The sequence below is a fragment of the Ascaphus truei genome, chromosome 9, assembly GCF_040206685.1.
Source record: "Ascaphus truei isolate aAscTru1 chromosome 9, aAscTru1.hap1, whole genome shotgun sequence".
Lineage (NCBI taxonomy): Eukaryota > Metazoa > Chordata > Amphibia > Anura > Ascaphidae > Ascaphus > Ascaphus truei.
In genome coordinates this window covers 32,253,080-32,272,323 of record NC_134491.1, presented here as the reverse complement: position 1 = coordinate 32,272,323, position 19,244 = coordinate 32,253,080, and the positions used below count along the sequence as shown (strand labels likewise).

The 19,244-nt window shown below is 41.8% G+C and overlaps 1 protein-coding gene across 8 annotated transcripts in view; it reads right to left on the bottom strand.

The window, feature by feature from the left end:
- Positions 1 to 19,244, bottom strand: part of MGA (MAX dimerization protein MGA) — a 73,101-nt gene that overhangs the window by 42,518 nt on the left and 11,339 nt on the right. For 5 of the 8 annotated variants that reach the window (XR_012803853.1, XM_075614311.1, XM_075614304.1 and 2 more), the window contains exons 2-7: positions 9,631 to 10,763; positions 7,661 to 8,516; positions 6,424 to 6,511; positions 3,801 to 3,896; positions 2,751 to 2,876; positions 1,644 to 1,757 (exon numbers count right to left, since the gene is read on the bottom strand). Coding sequence is in view for 7 of the 8 variants with exons in the window: in XM_075614311.1 (XP_075470426.1) it covers positions 1,644 to 1,757; positions 2,751 to 2,876; positions 3,801 to 3,896; positions 6,424 to 6,511; positions 7,661 to 8,516; positions 9,631 to 10,688 (2,338 nt within the window). In the remaining variant the exon portion in view is untranslated. Of the gene's footprint in view, positions 1 to 1,643; positions 1,758 to 2,750; positions 2,877 to 3,800; positions 3,897 to 6,423; positions 6,512 to 7,660; positions 8,517 to 9,630; positions 10,764 to 12,956; positions 13,395 to 16,435; positions 16,753 to 19,244 lie in introns of those variants that run through there. The other 3 variants (XM_075614306.1, XM_075614307.1, XM_075614305.1) reach the window with 3 other exon arrangements.

The following is a 19,244-nucleotide window of genomic DNA, read 5'->3' as shown; positions in this document are numbered from 1 at the left end:
AACACTGTCTCCTTTGCAAGGATAGACCTCAGCGGGTCATGCTAGGAAGAGAGCAGCTACAGATACAAGCCTATCCGTTGTCTGTGTTGTCTACTAAATCCATCTACTGTGAATATATATATATATGACATAGAGTTCTTACTATATAGGGGGAACATTTGGCAATTTATCCCATGACAGTATGACGACAAAATAATTGATTAATGAAGATGTATTAAAGGGCATTGCTATTTAGAAGAAAGGAGTTTTATCATTTCAATAACCTGCTGAAACATTTACATTTACTAAGCTAGGAAACATTTATTCAACGAAAATCTCTAAAAATGGCAAACCAATTGCTGAATAGAGAAGTGCTTTCTTTCATTTTGCGAACTTCAATATCAAATATCTTAATTAGGACTGTGCCGTTATGATATATTCCCATTTTAAGGGAGGTGAGGAAACCTATACTTTGTTTAGGTGTTAAACAAAGTGCATAATATGTATTTACGCAACATCATACCTGCACAGCGCTACCTTGAGTTATGTATACGATTATTTAAAACCAGAGACAGAACATGAAACACAGACAGAGCTCAGTGCACATCCAATGACACCCATACACGGTACAGTGCCTATATATATATATATATATATATATATATATATATATATATATATCTTTTGAATAAAATGGTCTTTTAGTTTAACTCTTTGGCCAACGTATTGTAAGCCCTTGAGCCCCTACACGGCTTACCACATCTCAAGGGTACCCAACACCAATATAAATTCTTAATAACCTGTACATTACCAGGAAGAATGATTTATAATAAATCTGTCAAAATTAGTTGAATAGTTCCAAGTCTGATTGAAGCACTTATTAACCTGTACATTACCAGGAAAAGCACTCTGTATTAGAGTTGTCACAATCAACCTATAAGCAAGTTCCCCTGAGAGTGGGAAATGCAATGGAGTGAGCTTTTAACCATTTAAAAGTGGGAGGGGGTGAGCTTCAAACTAGGGAGGAGGAGCCACCCTCCAAATCAGCCATGACCAGCTGAACAAGAATTGGGGGTTCAATATGAGCTTGTAGGTGTCCTTTATGTATACGATTATGCATATATTAACAAGCATTCAATTACATGGTAAACTAATGCAGCGTTAACATCATTAAATTATTTAAACCGTTTAAAGCCCTTTTCTCAAAACCAGAGGATGTAAATAAACAAAGCACATCTTTTTTTTTTTTTTTAGTCTTTTAGTATCCTTTTGTCACGCATAACTGCACTGCTGCTATGTAGTGATCCTTCAATTAACCCTTAGACCAGGGGTAGCCAACTCCAGTCCTTAAACGCCACTAACAGATCAGCATTTAAGGATATCCCTGCTTCACCACAGGTGGCTCAATCGAAGCAGGGATGTCCTTAAAACCTGACCTGTTGGTGGCCCTTGACGAATGGAGTTGGCCACCCCTGCCTTAGACAGTCCTTGTGTTCGTAAACACTGTTGTCAGAAAATTTGAACATGGGACCTGTTGTGCTTGGTCCTAGGAAAGCTCCGATGACACGTTGTCATTTTTTTTACATGCACTTTTAGAGAATCATCAGATGCTTGCATGAACATTACAAGACCCTCGAGCCTGACATAGATTCATGCCTTCTCACCATCATGTTTTGTAGGTGATGTTATGGAATTTGTTGAGAATTTATCTCTCCAGCCTTTGATCTTTGTGTAATCGTCTGTCTTCCCAGTTCTGGAAACAAATGGGGATCCAGAAGCTGAAATGAGAACACGCACCGCAATGAAGGGTGAGCAGGCCTCAAGTGGCGTCTCTGACGCGGAAAAACAGACGCAGAAAAAAAAAAGGAAGAGGAAGTCTTACACCCCTTAAAAAGTTGCATATTTAAAAACGGCATACTCTCCAAAAAGCATTTGAGAATGACAGGGGGAATCAAAACGTGTATACTAAACATTTAGTTTAACAATAATAAATAAAAGTTATCCTTACAAATATAGGAAAATCTCAAATAAAAAAAAACAGCAGAACTATTACTACTTTCGAGAAAAGCCAGACATTTTATACATAAAAATTAGACAGAAGGAAAAAGAGGAGACAACACACTACCCCAAAATAAAGTAACACTCACACTTCGTTTGAGAGTATCCAATTCACTTAGACTGCACACATGAATGCTGAAAAAAACGTTGCCTTTATTGGCAAAGGAACATGTCACACGCTGCGACGTTTCAGGCCCATGCGCTGTGTTTCAGCAAGCAAGTAAGTGAATTAGATACTCTCCTACTAATTGTGAGGGTTACGTAATTTTGGGGTAGTGTGCGGTTTCTCCTCTTTCTTTATACCTATTATATAAAGTGTGACCACACGAAGAGACAAGCACCTTCCCTTGTTCCGCTTAAAAAAATAAATAAAATAAAAAAAGCGTCTGTTTAGCTCCCTACTGGGGTATTTGGGACTTGTTCCCTAATTTTTTGCCATACATTAAAGTTAGGCAACATCTAAGAATACAAGACGTACCTGAACAACAACTGCAAAAAGTAACTGCAGAACTTCACAAAAAAAAGTTACATAGACAACGGCTGCGTGTTTTTTTTTCTTTCCATTAGCACCAATAATCATTTGGAATTGTACCCTGCAGGAATCTTTGTGTTGCTGAGATTTAATGGTTCTGTTCACTTGAAAAACAAGCATACCATGACAAGATTGTCTCGTACAGAACTACTTACTGCGAGTTGCAGGTGAAGTCACTCACCGTGGGCACATGAGCCGTAGTTATCCCACCTTGACTTACTGGTGAAATAAGGCAGAGGGAGCTGCACCCCTAAATACTTCAGATCGATGGTCGTTGCAGGGTCTACAGAGTTCAATTTTAGTCCCACTGCAGAAAATAAATACTTTAAAATAAAGTACATACAATAAGCTTTCCCACTCTGCTGCAATACATATGTAGATGAGAATACGCTATGGTATAAAAAGGCGGAGCACACCCCTTCCCCCTGCCCTCTTTTTTATTATTACACATGTCAGATACAATCAATCACTTAGCTGCTCTAATTTGTGGTGGACACCAAACTAAAACACAGCAGCCAGAGAAACATGACTTTCTTTCAGCTCACCTCCTGTGAACAGTCAGTGGAGAAGAAAATACAAACTACATAAATCAATGTAAAGTGAAAACCGACTGCACAGATGGGATGTATGATGGATAGCCAGCAATTTTTTTTAATATATAGGATATATATTAGGTTGGACAGATATTATTCTTAGAAACGCTCTTATAAAGCAACTATAAACATGATAAAACAGTTAAGAGAAAAAAATAAATATGCATGAAAAACAGCTTTTCATAAATTCATTCATACATGAAACTTTTGGGCACATAAGTCAATGTTTGCGTCAGAAACAAATGCATTTCAGCTCAGAGATTTTTTGATACCTGCGACACCGCACCATGTAATATGCACTTTCCTCAAATAATGTTAGTAGGCGATCACAACAATTCGTGTTAATAATCAACACAGACTTCAGCTTCCAACTAAAAGCAACACTGGTTTAGTGCGGTTTTTATTTCACATTTTACCATAACACAAAGCCAAGTGTATTCAAAAACAAAATATCAAAGCTTGAATAAATAAAAAAATAAAAAACTAACAGATGATCGTCAAAAGGGATATATAATTAAAATACGTATTATTTTTAATTTGAAATAATTTTCAGGAGATATATATTATGATGGTTGATATAGTACCTACATTTAGAGGATTTCAAATAAAAAACATGCCATTTCCCGGGGACACCGTACCTTGCTGGAGTGATGGGTGGATCACCTGCTTGTGTCTCAGTGTTTTAAGATGCACCAGAAGCTGCCTCTGAAGTGGCGGAATTTTCCTGATAATCTCTGGAAAGAAATCAGCCGTCTTAAATTCAGTTTCCATATAAATTACCTTGATCTCCTCCAACTGCCTGCACTGTGTGCTCAGGTCTAATGTATAAACAAATTGTTATTGCATGGCAAGTATAACCAACCCCACACTGAAGAGACCCATTAAGGTCGAAACAGTCTGTATGTGGGTGGGATTACTGCCTATGCATCTTAACCCTGGCTGTGCTCAAAGCTGTGACCATGCAGCAAGCTTAAGCCTATAGGGGAACCATGTTGAATGGTTTTGAAGCAAAAGGTGGCAATGTGTGCTCATTTGCATGTCATTTCGCAGAATCCCTTGCTGCAGTGGAAGTGCTGTGTGATAATGGTGATATTTCCATTATATATATATTTACTACAGTGACTGCTACTGTGGCATCTTTTTGGCCAGCGTTACACGGGAGGTTTAAACCACTTTATCTCTCCTGAAAGGGACTGAAACACTGGTACCTTCACCATTAAATGATTATCATCTCGGGAACCACAGGATCCCCGGAGCTAAAACGAACTCGGTTCAACCCCGAGGACCCCCAGGTTCTGCCCTGGGAAAAATATATATTATAATAGGTTAATATATGTATAAATAGAGAAAGGGATTGTGGCTTAAAGCAGCGATTTACGTAAAAATGCATTTAGAGCTGCACAGTGCGTTCGTATTGTGATAAGCCCTGTCCCATGCCCTCTCAAAGAGTTATTGAGGTTTTTAGTAGAGATTCCGCAAGATGCAGAGTAGCAGAGCACAGCCATGCAATGACCAGGATCTCAGCAGTAGAGTAAAAAAATTCTTTATTTGGACACCATGGTGCAGACAGGAATGGAGGGTAGCTCTTACGCGTTTCACGCCTGTGTGGCGCTTCGTCAGAGACTCTCTGACGAAGCGCCACACAGGCGTGAAACGCGTAAGAGCTACCCTCCATTCCTGTCTGCACCATGGTGTCCAAATAAAGAAGTTTTTTACTCTACTGCTGAGATCCTGATCATTATATGGCTGTGCTCTGCTACTCTGCATCGTGCGGAATCTCTACTGATCTACTGCCATTACGGATGCACGCCCCAAAGACAAGAAGAATACAGGCTTTATTCATGTGAGTTCAACACCATTTATCATATTGGGTGGTACAATAAGGTGGTTGCAAGCGTGTGTGACATTGTCCTCATTAGGTGTGGTGTAGTGGAGCCAATCATTCTCCAGTTACAGCACTCCTAGGACCCCTAGAGATATGTCAAATACATTACGCTCACCTATATACCATATACTCACTTAATTGTGATTTGCCTGTCTTACCTTCATTCTTCAATCAAGAAATACCTTATGGATGTTATATAAACTGTTTTTCTATGGTCATTTGGGCACTATTGCTGAACTTTGTTCTTCTATCTTATTGAGGTTTTTGTTCAGCTTCTGTGATTTCCTTTTAATTCACCAAAGGGAACCTTTTTTTGTCACAATGAAACAATGATACGACAATTTTAATTCAAGAGACTGGGATCAGCATTTGCAAAATGAGAAACTGGAGTTCTGCAGCAGTGAGCTGCTTACTACAGTACCTCAACACCGTAATCCTTCAACAATTTATTTTGATTTTCAGTAGTCGGCACTGAAGTTGGATAACCATCACAATTGTTTTTTAAGCTCTACGTTTGTGAAGTCATTTTTGTACTAGATAAACACTTCTTTAGTAAATTACCATTTACAAAATAATACATTTTTATTTTAGCTGTACAGTGTTTAGTTTTTCCTCTCTGTACCCTATTTGCCCCCTGCGATGCTTGGTGAAGGGTTGTAACTTTACAGGGTGGCACAACCCTCGTTAAGAATCAGTTTTCTACAGTAATTGCGGTCCTCATTTATTATGTTGCACTCTGGACACTCCTGCCTTTGTACAGAATTTTGCTACCAAGACAACCACATGGCTGGTTTCATCTAAAATTAACACGAATGGTTCCTGTAATTTAAATTGAATAGTCCCTCCTACTTTTTGTTTACTCCCCATTTACAGGATAGAAACGAGCAATCCCCTGTAGCCAAAATCTGCCATCTTCAGCTCCAAGGACTTCTCAGTTCCTGAAATCCTTATAGGTGACGTTTCCTGGTTTAACCCCCTCCCCTTCCACAAAGAAACAAAATGTCTGCCAGATCTTGGGCCAATAGGAAGGCTCAATATCATCGATTGTGTCATCCTATTGGACAGCCATTTGAATCCCCTTTAATAACTTCATTTGTAAATATCTCGAGAACCAGGGGCACAGCTCTGGAGCACCCCCTGGTTCCAAACTTGTAAAAAAAAAATCGGGGTCAGTTGGGGTGGACTACTTAGTTTAATGCTTCATTTATTCAAAACCTTTTTCAATAGGCTGTTGATTTCAACCCAAAAAATATTTATTTTAACCTTTCACGGTCAATAAAGAATTTGCAAGTTGGTATTTTGTTGTGACCAAAATTACAACGGACAACCAAATTTGTGGCCATCAGATGGAAACGACTAGTGAATTGTACTTGTACCTTTTTCTCCATTGGATATTGGTAGTACTGGAAAACTGGAAGTTACATCTTTCATTGGCCCACCTCCTGTATGAACATCCAGCGCTTCCTAAAGACAGAAAGATTTATCATCAACAGCACCTTCTTGATGACATTAAATATGTTATTTTATTCAAACATATGATCAGCAGAACTATTCTGATTAAAAAAATGTAGGTTTCATCAACCAAGCCTTCACACATTCCCCTTCAGAATATAATGATCACCAAGAATATAGTGTGTGTGTGTGTGAAATGTTACTGCGATATTTAAATTCGATAGAACTCAATAGGACTATTCAGTATTAGCCCTATGTTAACCCCTCGCAGTAATAAGACACGTCTAGTTCCCAACACAAAAGAGGGTCAATGATAAACCATGTCCTGCATTATTAACAACTGTTTATGATCACACTTGACCTATCAACTGCAGTGCAACATTTCTAACATCAGATATCACAAGCATGGTGTGAATTCTAAGTGATAGTTCTTTTTTAATAAGGCCTCGTTCAGGGTGCCAGAGACAGGAGTTGGAGGGAGGGCGGGAGGCAGTTTGCTGGGCGATGTGTGTTCATCCCCAGCAGACTGTTTCAGGAGTTGAGGGGGCGGGGCTACAGACGGCAGCTTAGGGATCGAGGCTGCAGTCATGAAATCATTCTCAAGAATGATTTCATTGGCTGCCGAGGTCCCAGTGACGCTGCTGCAGCTTCAAAAAACGATTTTTTCGTTTATTGAAACTGTAGCCAGCGTCAACTCCGGGCTTCGGAGACAGGGCAGCTGCTACCCTGACAACCAGTATTCAATTTGAATACTTTGTGTCCCACGGCAGCTCGCACGGCAGCACGCCCTCCCTCAGAAGCCTGCACCCTGAACGAGGCTTAAGGGTAATCAGAGGCATCAACACACGAAAATGAAGACAAACAATGTAGCCATTGTATCTGACCAATCTTTTAGGTTCTATACCCGGGGTGGGCAACTCCAGTCCTCAAGGGCCACCAACAGGTCACGTTTTCAGGATATCCCTGCTTCAACACAGGTGGATCAATCAGTGGCTCAGTCAAAGACTGTACCACCTGTGCTGAAGCAGGGATATCCTGAAAACCTGACCCGTTGGTGGTCATTGAGGACTGGAGTTGCCTACCCTACTGCTAGACAGTTTAGTTTATGAGCAGATTCTGCACTTTCATAGCAATGGAGGCACAGCCGTATAACACACTAACCTTCGAAGCAAATGCCACAAACAGGACTCCGTCTACATCCTCAAGGTCAGGATTAACGTCTGGGAATGGCGGTGGTGTTTCTATGGGGTTTCTGGTTGCAATCCCAGTCTTTCCATAGCTTTTTTTAGTGTGACGTCCTGTCTTGGTGACCTTGCGAGGCCTCCCTCTCTTGCTTGGTACTGAGGGAGTAGAAATCCGATGGACTGCTGTGGTCTCGTTCAGTGAGGCTTTAGGAAGCAGCAAAGGAAGTTTGGTTTTCTTCACATTGGATACCTGTGAACTACTCAATTTATCCTTTGTGGTGACACATTCAGCTTTGTGATTGCTTTTACTCTTGTCGTTTCTCGAGGCTCCTTGACCAATACTTGGGCTAGAATATTCAGGAGGCTTTAATTCAGTAGACTTAGTGCTGTGTACTAGGGCACTTCGCAACCTCTCCAGACTCAAGATGTTATCTGGCAAGTCAGAAGTCCTCACTATGCTTTTAGGCACTGAACATGGCTCAAGATAGACCACAGGCATCTTCCCGCTGTCCAGTTTTAGCATTTTGGCCTTGGCAACACCAGAAGGGCTGCCGAGAGACCGTTTTCTGGGACTGTGAGGGGCAGTCCTGTACTGTGCAGATTGTCTCCGTTGCTGTCTCTCTAATATGGGATAGTCGTCGTCACTGTTTGAGTACTCATCAGTTTCTTCCTCCGCAGACGACTCCTGTTTCACATCCAGTCCTTCTGTACCTACCTCCATGCCATAGTCATATTCATCCACAGGCTCCTCTTTAATGACTATGTTCAATTTTCCATGGGGATTCAAGGGAGAGGCAACACGGGAGATGCTTTTAAAACTGCTGGGCACAGGACTAATTAACAGGAAAAATATAAAAATATCACTTACACCAATATATGCATCACATTCCAACATAAACACTACACAGCCAATTACTTTTTGTCTTTCATTTATTGTAGTCTGCTTATTCTAGATTAACAAAAAGAACGATTCCTGCGCTCCTACCAATTAGGCTAAAATAAAATTTATTCTAGATTAGTAGATGGTTCACTTCAGTACTAAAATGACATAGTAACCACTTTACTGCCAGAAACGCATTGGTACTATTACACTGAAGTAAACCTCCAAAGTGTCACCCAGAAATATTTTCTCCACTAACCTCAATGCGTTTATGTAAGTATACATTACAATATATAACAATATATAACAATATATATATATATATATATATTATTGACAAGACAGTTGATGCTCCACTTTACAATATTACGATTATTTATTCCATCATTGTTTTGATCCAGTACTTGGACATATGTAGTGTACAATGCATTCACTTACCCTTTGAAATGTCCTCAAGGATGGGACAAAATTATTGATGGAATAAATAACTATGTGACTTCGTATGTTGCTATATGTCAGCTACATTTTTGTATTATCTGCATTAAGAGAGGCGCACCAGTGACGTACTTCCTGATGTCTGATGTCTGATTATGCTTTGTTTCATAACTGTTGGGCAATAAAAACAAAAACACCCCACACAATTAAACCTCTCGGCTGCCTTCATGTTGTTCACTGAACATCCCAAGGACGCTATGCTTTTGCTCATTTTCCAGATGGGTGATTGCGTTTACAGATCTTATGGAGTGGTAAACACAATCAGAACAGAAGTTCTCCACTTCCGTTTGTGTCATCACCCCAATCAATTATATGGTTTGAACGAAGATCAGTGCCCTCTACTAACAGGTTAAATATAGCCAACAAAAAAAGTGTCACTCTAAACCAGTGTTCCCCAAGATCAGTCGTAGAGAGCAAGCAGTTCAGATATTCAGGAGAGTTCGTAACTTAAGATAATTAGAGCAATATTAATTGGCTAAGTGTTAACTAGAGAAATCAATTTAAAAAACAGCTGCTGTATTGCTAGAGGACTAAACCATCATGCAAAGTAGAAGAACACTTTCATATCACACCTTTCAAGGTCATCCTCCCTTACACTTGGGATATCTTCAAGTTCTGAGTGTGGATCCAAAAAGTTGAGGAAGTCACGCTCAGCAATGAAGGCTTCCGTCTCCAAGTCACCACCTGAGTGATCTGTAGCTCTGATTTGCTCTCTTATCTTTTGGCGAAATTCCAAATCATCAAGTTTCATTTGAGTCTTGCTGCTTGGAGAGCCTACCCCTTGATTTGTGTTCTTTGGCCGCATGTCTTTTAGCGGCCTTCCCATCATAGCCCCTTCCCGAAACCCTTTGGCGAAAGGGTTGCAGTCAATTTTTAGCTGTGTAATCTGAAAGTTTTGGTACGCCGTGACAGCAAAGAACTCTGTCTGTGGGAAGGTGAAGGTATGGACATCTGGCCCATTGAGTTGAATTACTTCAGTTGCCTTTTCGGCAGGTACTACGTGAAGTCTGGGAAGGTAGCGATGCATGGAGTGAAGGATTATGTGCCCCTCTTGGTCCAAAGTATTATTTGTCAGTTTAAGTTTATAGAAAGAAACTGGTTGGTGCATCCAAAACTGTCCAGTTGATGGAGACTCAGGGTGTATAAAAACCCTGCCAAGAACATGTGGCTCTGATTTGCCACCAGGCTCCCACCATCGTCCATTCCACTTATACCGGTTGTTGTCCACTGGAGAGATATCCATGAGGAGAATATATTTCAGATAGGGGTCTAGACCAGTTATCCAGTAGCGGCAATAGGGGAACATCCGCCTGCCTTGTTTGGTCAAGACCATCTCCGTGCTACAGCGATAAAATTCATTCCACATGTTATTGTTGTCGAGGGTCACGGTAATTTCCCCCGAAGTGCAATCAGCGGAAAGAAAGGTTTTGGCTTTTGATTTGCCAGGTCCTGGTGGCACGATTTGGGCAACAGAAGATACATCCCGGTTGGCTACAAGGATACCTTCATCGGTCTTGCCGTTGCCTTGTGACTTCTGTAAGATTACGAAGAAAGCAGGAGTGGTTGCTGGCATTGTAACGTTGTGCTCCTGATCCTCAGGTGGAGTCTGCTGCTGCTGCTCCTCCTCCATGGTGGTCAGAGTGAAGAACCTTGTAGATTAAATCAAATCAGCTGTTAGGACAGCCTTTCCTGTAAAGTCGTCATCCTACAATGGACAAAAACAATTTCAATTAAGCCATCTGCTGCAGAACAGTGCTTTCCAGTTGCAATGCATGACATGCCCTTACTAATAATTATATATATATATATATATATATATATATATATATATATATATATATAATCAAAAAATAAATAGATGATACCGTTCTGTGGCTAACGAAATGCTTTTATTTGTGCGAGCTTTCGAGATAACACTGATCTCTTCTTCCGGCAATGTTACAATGAATGAAGCAAGCAAAAGGTATACTTAACAACAGTGTCTATTGGAATGTTATCTGTGCTGGTCCTTCCCCCGGTGTGGATGTGTTTTATGGCTAGAGGTGTCAAAAGGTTCCTGAAAGCAAGTGATGTAAGAGTGTGTGTGTGTATCAGTGTGAATAAAAATGAATGGAGAGCCCACAGTATATACAGTGCCTTCCCTTGGCACTGCCCTGAGGAAGGTCCCACTCTGAGGACCGAAACGTTGGCTGCCCTGTGTTGTTAATACACTTTATTTACTTCATTACATTGCGGTGTGCTGTCTCTTTGTTACCTGGATTTTTATATACACACACACACACACACACACACACACACACACACACACACAATCGATTGCTCACGTTATCTTCCCAAGTACAAAACACTTTCCTTTTGGTTAAAGGACACTTAAGCTCTTCATAAAATTTATTAAAACTGGTCAATTTCTAGCCTGGCCCAGTTAATAGCTATGGAATTCTCTGTACTGCAGTCAAATTATTTCTGATAAGGACTATTCAATACCCATCATATACAAGACCGAGCAAGAAATGGTATGCTGGGGCTAGAAGTCATCATAAGCTGAGGTTAGGTCAAAAGGATGTTAATTCTGTAATATTTCTTTAATGTCTTATAGTTATTGTCTTTCACATCTACGATACTGCTCTGTGGAATGTTTGCGTATTTTAAATACATTATAGTTATGGTTGTGATAATTCCCCAGTGTATTAGAAAATGTTTTCTAAATATCAGTAATTATGTGGTTTTGAAACTATGATAACAAATTTGCGTTAATGTTCAGCTGGCAGTTTAACATTTATTTAGTGAAAAGCAAATTCAACCACGCCACACTGGTCAACACTGACTGTACCCAAAAAAATGACTTAATTTAAACTATTTTGAGATATGTTCACATGACTTACGAAAATTAAGCTATGTCAACCATAAAACTCTAAACACATTGTATTGTACTGTACGTCTTTATTTGTATAGCGCCATTAATGTACATAGCACTTCACAGTAGTAATACTGTAGTTTAAGACATTAAACTATCATGGGAATATGAAACTCACATGAAAAGTTGGTCTTGATAAGGCAGTGGTTTCTGAATTAGGACAACTCTGTTATCTTCTATTTACATATGCATCAGGTAAATAGACTAAACTCTACATATCTGGATAAATTGAGTCTGTATACTATATATATCGCTAGTTAATGCATACACATAAAATATTTTAGATTCAGAATGCTAAAATACAAGATCCCAAATTCATAAGCACATTTGGTATAACACTTCGTTAAAATAGTGTTAGAAACTAGTCTTACAGGTAAAGTATTTTCAAAACAACGGTCTTTTTAAAAAGTTTAATTAAGCAGGACAGGAGCATTAACAGTAAAATGTTCTCATTGGTTCTATGAATTTGAAATGAAATTATCAACCGCACATTAAAAAGGTGACAAATACCGTCCACTGTACAGTAAATACAAAATATCACTTGTGAGCACATTCACATGTCTCACAGGTGCAGACCTGTCTGAATATGCTCGCAAGAGATATGTGAAATTATAGGACTATTGGGGCTGTTTAAATAAACATTTTGTGAGGTTTTCTAAACGTTGCAGATATCACTACTAAAACAATGCTAAAGAAAAATTATTATCGTTAATATAAACTTTAAATGATCTACAGCTGGTGTTATTGAGCACAAAAAGTTGAAAGCATTCTTTATTGCCGCAAAACAGCCCAGTTGCTCATTACTCGAGAGCAACTACAACAAAAGAAAAACATACTAAGCTTCTAGATAACAATAATGAAACACAGAAAACAAAAACTAGACAAGATCACTACGTATCTAGCCAAACAGGTACAAGCTTCTTCGGTAGTCTGCTAAACTGATCCTTTGTGCACAAGACTGGGTGTACCATCCTTCCTACTTACGGAGAAGTCACACTTCCGCATGCAAGCGCTGCAGAGCACACGTGAACACGTGGATAAACCATCAACTTTTCTGTACGGCCAGACCCCACGTTATATGGTACCGAGCCATTCTCTGCGACCGTGCGCTGCATGGGACGAAGTGTTTCTGGCTGCCTCCCTGTACCAGGCAGAGATCGCGGTAACACTAACACTATACGTGCACAATCCTCGTGCACCCCCCATTATAAGCACTGAATGAGACCCGAAGTTCCAGCCTTTCGTGCAGGGTGCCACCTTTGCCAGCAATAGCGGCCAGGCGGAGTACCTCGTGGGGTGCCGGATTACCCGCGCCAGCCACAACTAATCGAGCTCCGGCGCCTCGCTGCTCTCCCTTTTCCTGTGCGGCCACGTGTAGGGCCGCAGCCCAATCGGGTGAAAGCATTTCGGCTTTCCGATGGATGCGGAGACTGCAACATCCCCGCCCTGGGGGCAGCGTGGACACAAAGCGATGCTGCACACTTCCAGGGGGAGCTGCGGGTTCCAGTGGTTATGCCAAGTGCACAATGCAGCGAGGATGTCCCCAAAAACACCCTGTTGGAAAGGGTGATGGAACTTTGGGGCAGCCGGGGGGCATTTCACATGTCCCGATATAGAGGGGCTTAAAGCACCGCCTCCTAGAGCAGAGGACTTCACACACGTATTCGGTGACAGCTTTGTGTAAAAGTTCACACGTGCTGGCGGCGGCTCAGTACCACATGTGACAACTTGACAGCAAAAATAGAGTGATAACTTGGCGTGTCAATATTAAAACGTCCCTTACCTATTTGTATGCTTAATAAATACTTGAATTGAGGGCTATAGCAGATAAAAGGTATCCAGATGTCTTTTTACGACTTGATATTTTTTTGCTGGATCATCAGGTAGATGGACGTACACGAGTTTTCCAGGCTACACACGGTAATAAAACCATACCAGGTATGGGCAATAGTTGGCAGAGAGAAATTATCAGGCAGAGAGGAATTATCAGGCAGAGCCGATATGGGGCATTCACACTTTCACTGTCAGATGGCCCTGGCAGCAAAAAGGTTAAAGAGGGGTTAATTAACCACTGGCCGTGATATTTACAACATATATATTTTAAAATACATATTCTGGCATTTTGTTGTTGTCAATTTATTAGAGTATTTTGTAAAGAACATAACAAGCACCGAGATTCAATGGATTAAGACCTACTGTCCTCAGACCAAATTTTGAAATGGGACTTCATACAAAACGAATGAGATTCTACCATGTCTGATTTAGCCCATCAACACCATAAATCTGGTCACATAAAACAAGTGATGTGCCTGATCTACAAATTATTACGCCCAACATTATATCTGTATACAGATCTATGTATACAGACCTCTAAAGGGGTTTCACAATAGCAAATAATCCAGTAAACATGATAGCACCCTTTTAAAATCTCTCCATTTAAAAGAAAAAAAAAAACAACATGTTGGGTTTCAAAAGCTAATGTACATCAAAAGGTATTAGAATCAAAAGTGTATTTTATGACTCAATGAGCAATGGAAGCATTGTATGCGGAGTGACTATGGGTAACATGTAACCATGCCCATAAGTATTTTATTTCTTACATTTCTTGAAGTCCTATTACGCGTAGTTATTATTTTCTATAGTTTTATTTTTAGGTTCTCTGGAGCTGAATCACACTATTTTTAGGTTTTGGGGACACCCTGATACAGTATTATTTGCCTTTCAGTTCAGGTTTGGGATTTAAAAAATGGCTGCCAAATCTCTCAGGCCAATAGGAAGTTGCAAACTAATCAAGGGAACAAAGTTGTGGTTCCCTATTGCAGGGGTGCGCAAACCGGGCAGCGCTCCACCCTGGGGGGCGAGAGATTATCTGCAGGGGGCAGGGCGATTACAGGGGCCCTGCGCGCTTCACGAAGGCAATTAAATTAAATGCCAGGAAAAGAAGGCCTCTGTAACTCTGTTACCGTAGTTTAGACATATTCTGATGACGCGTCGCCATGGCAACATAAAGTCATGACGCCAGAACGCCTGAGTCAAGGTAAGGAGGGGGGCGCGTGGAGAGGGGGACAGCCGGCAGGGGGTCGCAGGGGAAAAAGATTGCACTCCTCTGCCCTATTGGATGACTGCAGGTACCATTTTTTAATCCATTAATTAATCTGCCAACTAAACAGGTAGGTATCAAATTTGGTAAATTATCTTTTGAATAGTCACAATATGTATCAATACAATTAGATAAAGATCTGGAACTATATTCAGAGTGTATCCCACAGGGTAGTAATGAACATTTCCATGAGTAATTTGTCTCTTGTATTCCTTGTTGCCAGGTGCTTCATTGCATGTCGGCTATCTCTTTCGTGAGGTATTACCCAAGTTTTATTTATAAAATGCTTTACCAAGAAATGATACATTGAGAGTTACCTCTCGTTTTCAAGTATGTCCTGGATAGTTGTGGTTACATTACGCTTTAATCAAAGTGCCAGATCCTTAACTGATTGTATTATTTTATTTATGTAGATGGCTAATGGCTATAAAATTATCATGACTATTCATGGCCCTCTTGTTCCCACGTGTGAACTTGACACCTTACACAACAGTTACAAAATGAGTCTTCAGCCATGTTGTCTGGATGCCTAGGTGCAGCACATATTCTTACAAAAAGAGAAAAAAATTAATGACTAATAAAGTTAAATATTAATACCAATAGAAAACGTGACCTATCAAGTTTAACCTCCTTAGAGGATATTCTCCAGGTACTTTACGGACAGATAGCCAGTGCTTGGTGTTCCAAGTAGAAGTTACCCACATATATATATGTCCTTACCAACCTCTGAAAACACACCATCCACCCTATAACTAACCGTATTATATACAATTCTCATGAACATTCCAAGAAAGTGCACAAGGTACCACATATTACAACGGAGATGTTAAATGTAAGATGCCAATACGTGAAAATAACCTTTCATTTCACTGCCATCCAATAAAGCCTGCATTAAAAAATACATATTTGTATTGCAAGCGCTCTGGGAAGGAAGGGGTTGTGTTATTTTATGTTCGTTACACCCATTGTGTTATAATTCTTTGATTATTACAACAGTCCTGAATACATTCTCCACCCCAAACGTTTGTCATTACAATAACTAACCTAATGATAGAAACAGCATCTACATGACTAATGTTTTAAATGCATTTGGTCACCAACATGAACAACCTCCACCAAACCATGCCTACAGATCTGCCCCTCCCTAACACTTCCGGGAACAGCTATACTGTTAAAAGTAAATGAAACAGCGGGATATAGCATCACTTCAACTAGAATAATAAAGCCCCTAACAGATGAAAGTATAAACAGCGTGATCCTGTGTGGAAGCAAAACTGCTCAGCACAGCGAGGAAATGAACCTGGTTCCCACGAAGCGCCCGCACTGCTCCCTGCACCCACATGTTTCCTCACGCCACGCTCACCCCCCTGGTTGCTCGGCGGTGTACGCGTTATTTCTTTACCACCGCCACAGCTTCCTTTGTCTCGCCAGCCGCACCCTTCCCAATGCCAACTGCGGTTCTGTGCCGAGGGGTGGAACGTGCGCTGCGCGGCTGGGTATCTGCTCCCGGCAGTCACTCCCCTCAGAGTAACATCCCGCAGTCGCCGCTGCGGTCCTCTCGGTGGTAGTGGAGGCGGGGCTCCCCCATCGCCCGTTTCGCGGCCTTTCTGCTGAACACGTGCCCTGGTTTGGTTTAAATCCCCATCTCCCCGTATCCAGGCTGCTTGGCGTGCTCAAAGCACAACTTGCGGGTGACGTCACGTGCGCCAGCGCGCCGGTTACGTCACACCGCCCACCTGCTCCTGCCAGCAGGAGAGCACGAGGGAGGGCGCGCGCTGCAATGCTGCAATGCTGCCGGTCACGTGCGGCGAGGGTGGTGCCGGGGGTGTTAGGGACACTGGCTCTGCCCTGTAGCTATCCCCATACCTCACCTAGACAAGGAAAAACGGGACTGGACCGCATCACCCGGTCATTACTAATCTGCTGGGTACAAGGCAGCCCTAAAAACCCCACCCCAAAAATAAAAAATGCACGGTATAGCAAAATACAATATGTATATGCGCACTCCTGCTCTAAGAGCAGGTAAGGCCTCGTTCAGGGTGCAGGCTTTGGAGGGAGGGCGTGCTGCCGTGCGTGCTGCCGTGGGACGTAATGTATTCAAATTGAATACTGGTTGTCGGGGTAGCAGCTGCCCTGTCTCCGAAGCCCGGAGTTGACGCTGGCTACAGTTTAAATAAACAAACCAATTCGTTTTTTGAAGCTGCAGCAGCGTCACTGGGACCTCGGCAGCCAATGAAATCATTCTTGAGAATGATTTCAAGACTGCAACTTGGATCCCTAAGGCCTGGGACCCGCTGCGCCTGGCGGCGCGGGCGGCCGGACGAGCGTTCCCCACCAGCAGGGGAATCCTCCCGAGCCGGTCCCAGTCCCCCCTCACGGCACAGCTCACTACACGCTGTGACGCGTCAGCCGCTAGGGGATTCAAGAGAATTGTAATCCCAAGCGTCGACGTGTCACGTGGTGTGGCTGTGAGCCAATGAGGAGGGGAGGCTTCGGGGAGCAGGGAGGAGAGTGTGGAGGGAAAGCAGCGTGAGTGCCTGTCTGTGTGTGTATGTGTGTGTCTGAGTGTCTGTGTGTGTGTGCCTGAGTGTCAGCGTGTGAGTAGGGCAGCCCGCAGCAGCTCCCTCCTGCAGCCCGGGAGCCCGAGGAGAGAGGGGGGGGGTAGTGGGTCCCTCTGCTTAAACCACGCCCCCCTCCGCTTAAACCACGCCCCTCCCTCCCACTCCAGCCCCCGCTCCCTACAGACCGCATATCGCAGTCTGTGTCTGTCAGCGCCCCGCCTGTCTGCAGTGCGGGCGCGCTGACTGAGGGAGCGGGGCCTTAGCCTTAGCTGCCGTCTGTAGCCCCGCCCCCTCCCCAACTCCTGAAAAAGTCTGCTGGGAGGATGAACACACATCGCCCAGCAGACTGCCGCCCACCCTCGCGAACGCCCGCCCTCCAACGCCTGCCTCTGGGTAGTATGTGACCTCACCATGTACAACCATGCTCCTACAGCCCGTGTCAAAGGCTGTATTTCCGGTATCACTTCTTTATCAAGTAATATTCAAGACACTTATTAATGTTTCATGAACATTTTTGTTTCATATAACTGAATTTCAGCTTGTATTGCATGCAGGTGATGTCGGCTCCATGTACAGTAGTCCCTCTTAAGTCAAGGTGCTGCTATGGGCCCTGACAGTGGGCACAGTTGGTGCCTATGCTTTCGTAACTTATTACACTAGGCTCAACATCCCTCCCTACCCCTTCTCTTCCGTAGATATTCACAAACATCTCTTACAGCTTATAGCACCACCATCCTGTTAACTACCATGGATTTGAATGGCATTTGACGTGAGATTGCGGAGCAATAGCCTGCATTTCAAGTTAGCGAATATCCCATTTGTACCTCCAAAAGGATAAACCCATGTAGCTATTGTCATAGGTGTCAAAATCAACCGATAGGGCTCTTCTTAGACATGTCCAGTTTATTAAACATACATGCCTTACAGTTTAATATAAGTAACCCATATAAAAGTTACATGTTCACAACTAGGATCCTCTTAACCATATCATTTCTCTACCAAAAAGTGTAAAGGGTTAGTAAAGCTAACAATTTTAATAAACGTGACAGGGGAGGAGCCTTTCAGCCTGTCTTTTGGATTATCGCACCAATGTTAAACAAACTGAAACAGGGGCATAAGCAAGCACTTCATTGTAGGAATTTTATAAGCTTTCACTTATACAAGTTACAATGTGTAAATGTCCACGACTACTACCCATTATGCAATCCATTTTCATGATTTTCATAATGTATTTAAGCCTAAATTTTATCATCATTCTCTATTCTGGATTTCTAGTTTTTTTTTTACTGAATCCTATGAACATTCCCTCATTCTCCAGTGTACAGTACATAATGTTTCTGAAATGAAAGGCTTAACAATGCTAGATCACCAAATTAATTTTGAAGCAAGTCCTAATAGCCCAAACATCTGTTCTAGTTCTTCAGGAAAACCTGGCCAATGTGATAAGAATGACAAATAGTTTACTAAGAATTGAAAAACAAACAAACAATTAGGGAAGTGAAAATGTATCTAGTACCAATACATTGTCTGTCAAATGTTGGTCCAAAATCCTATTATCTGTAAAAGCACAACACAAATAGCGCATAACTATAATCCCTACACTCACACATT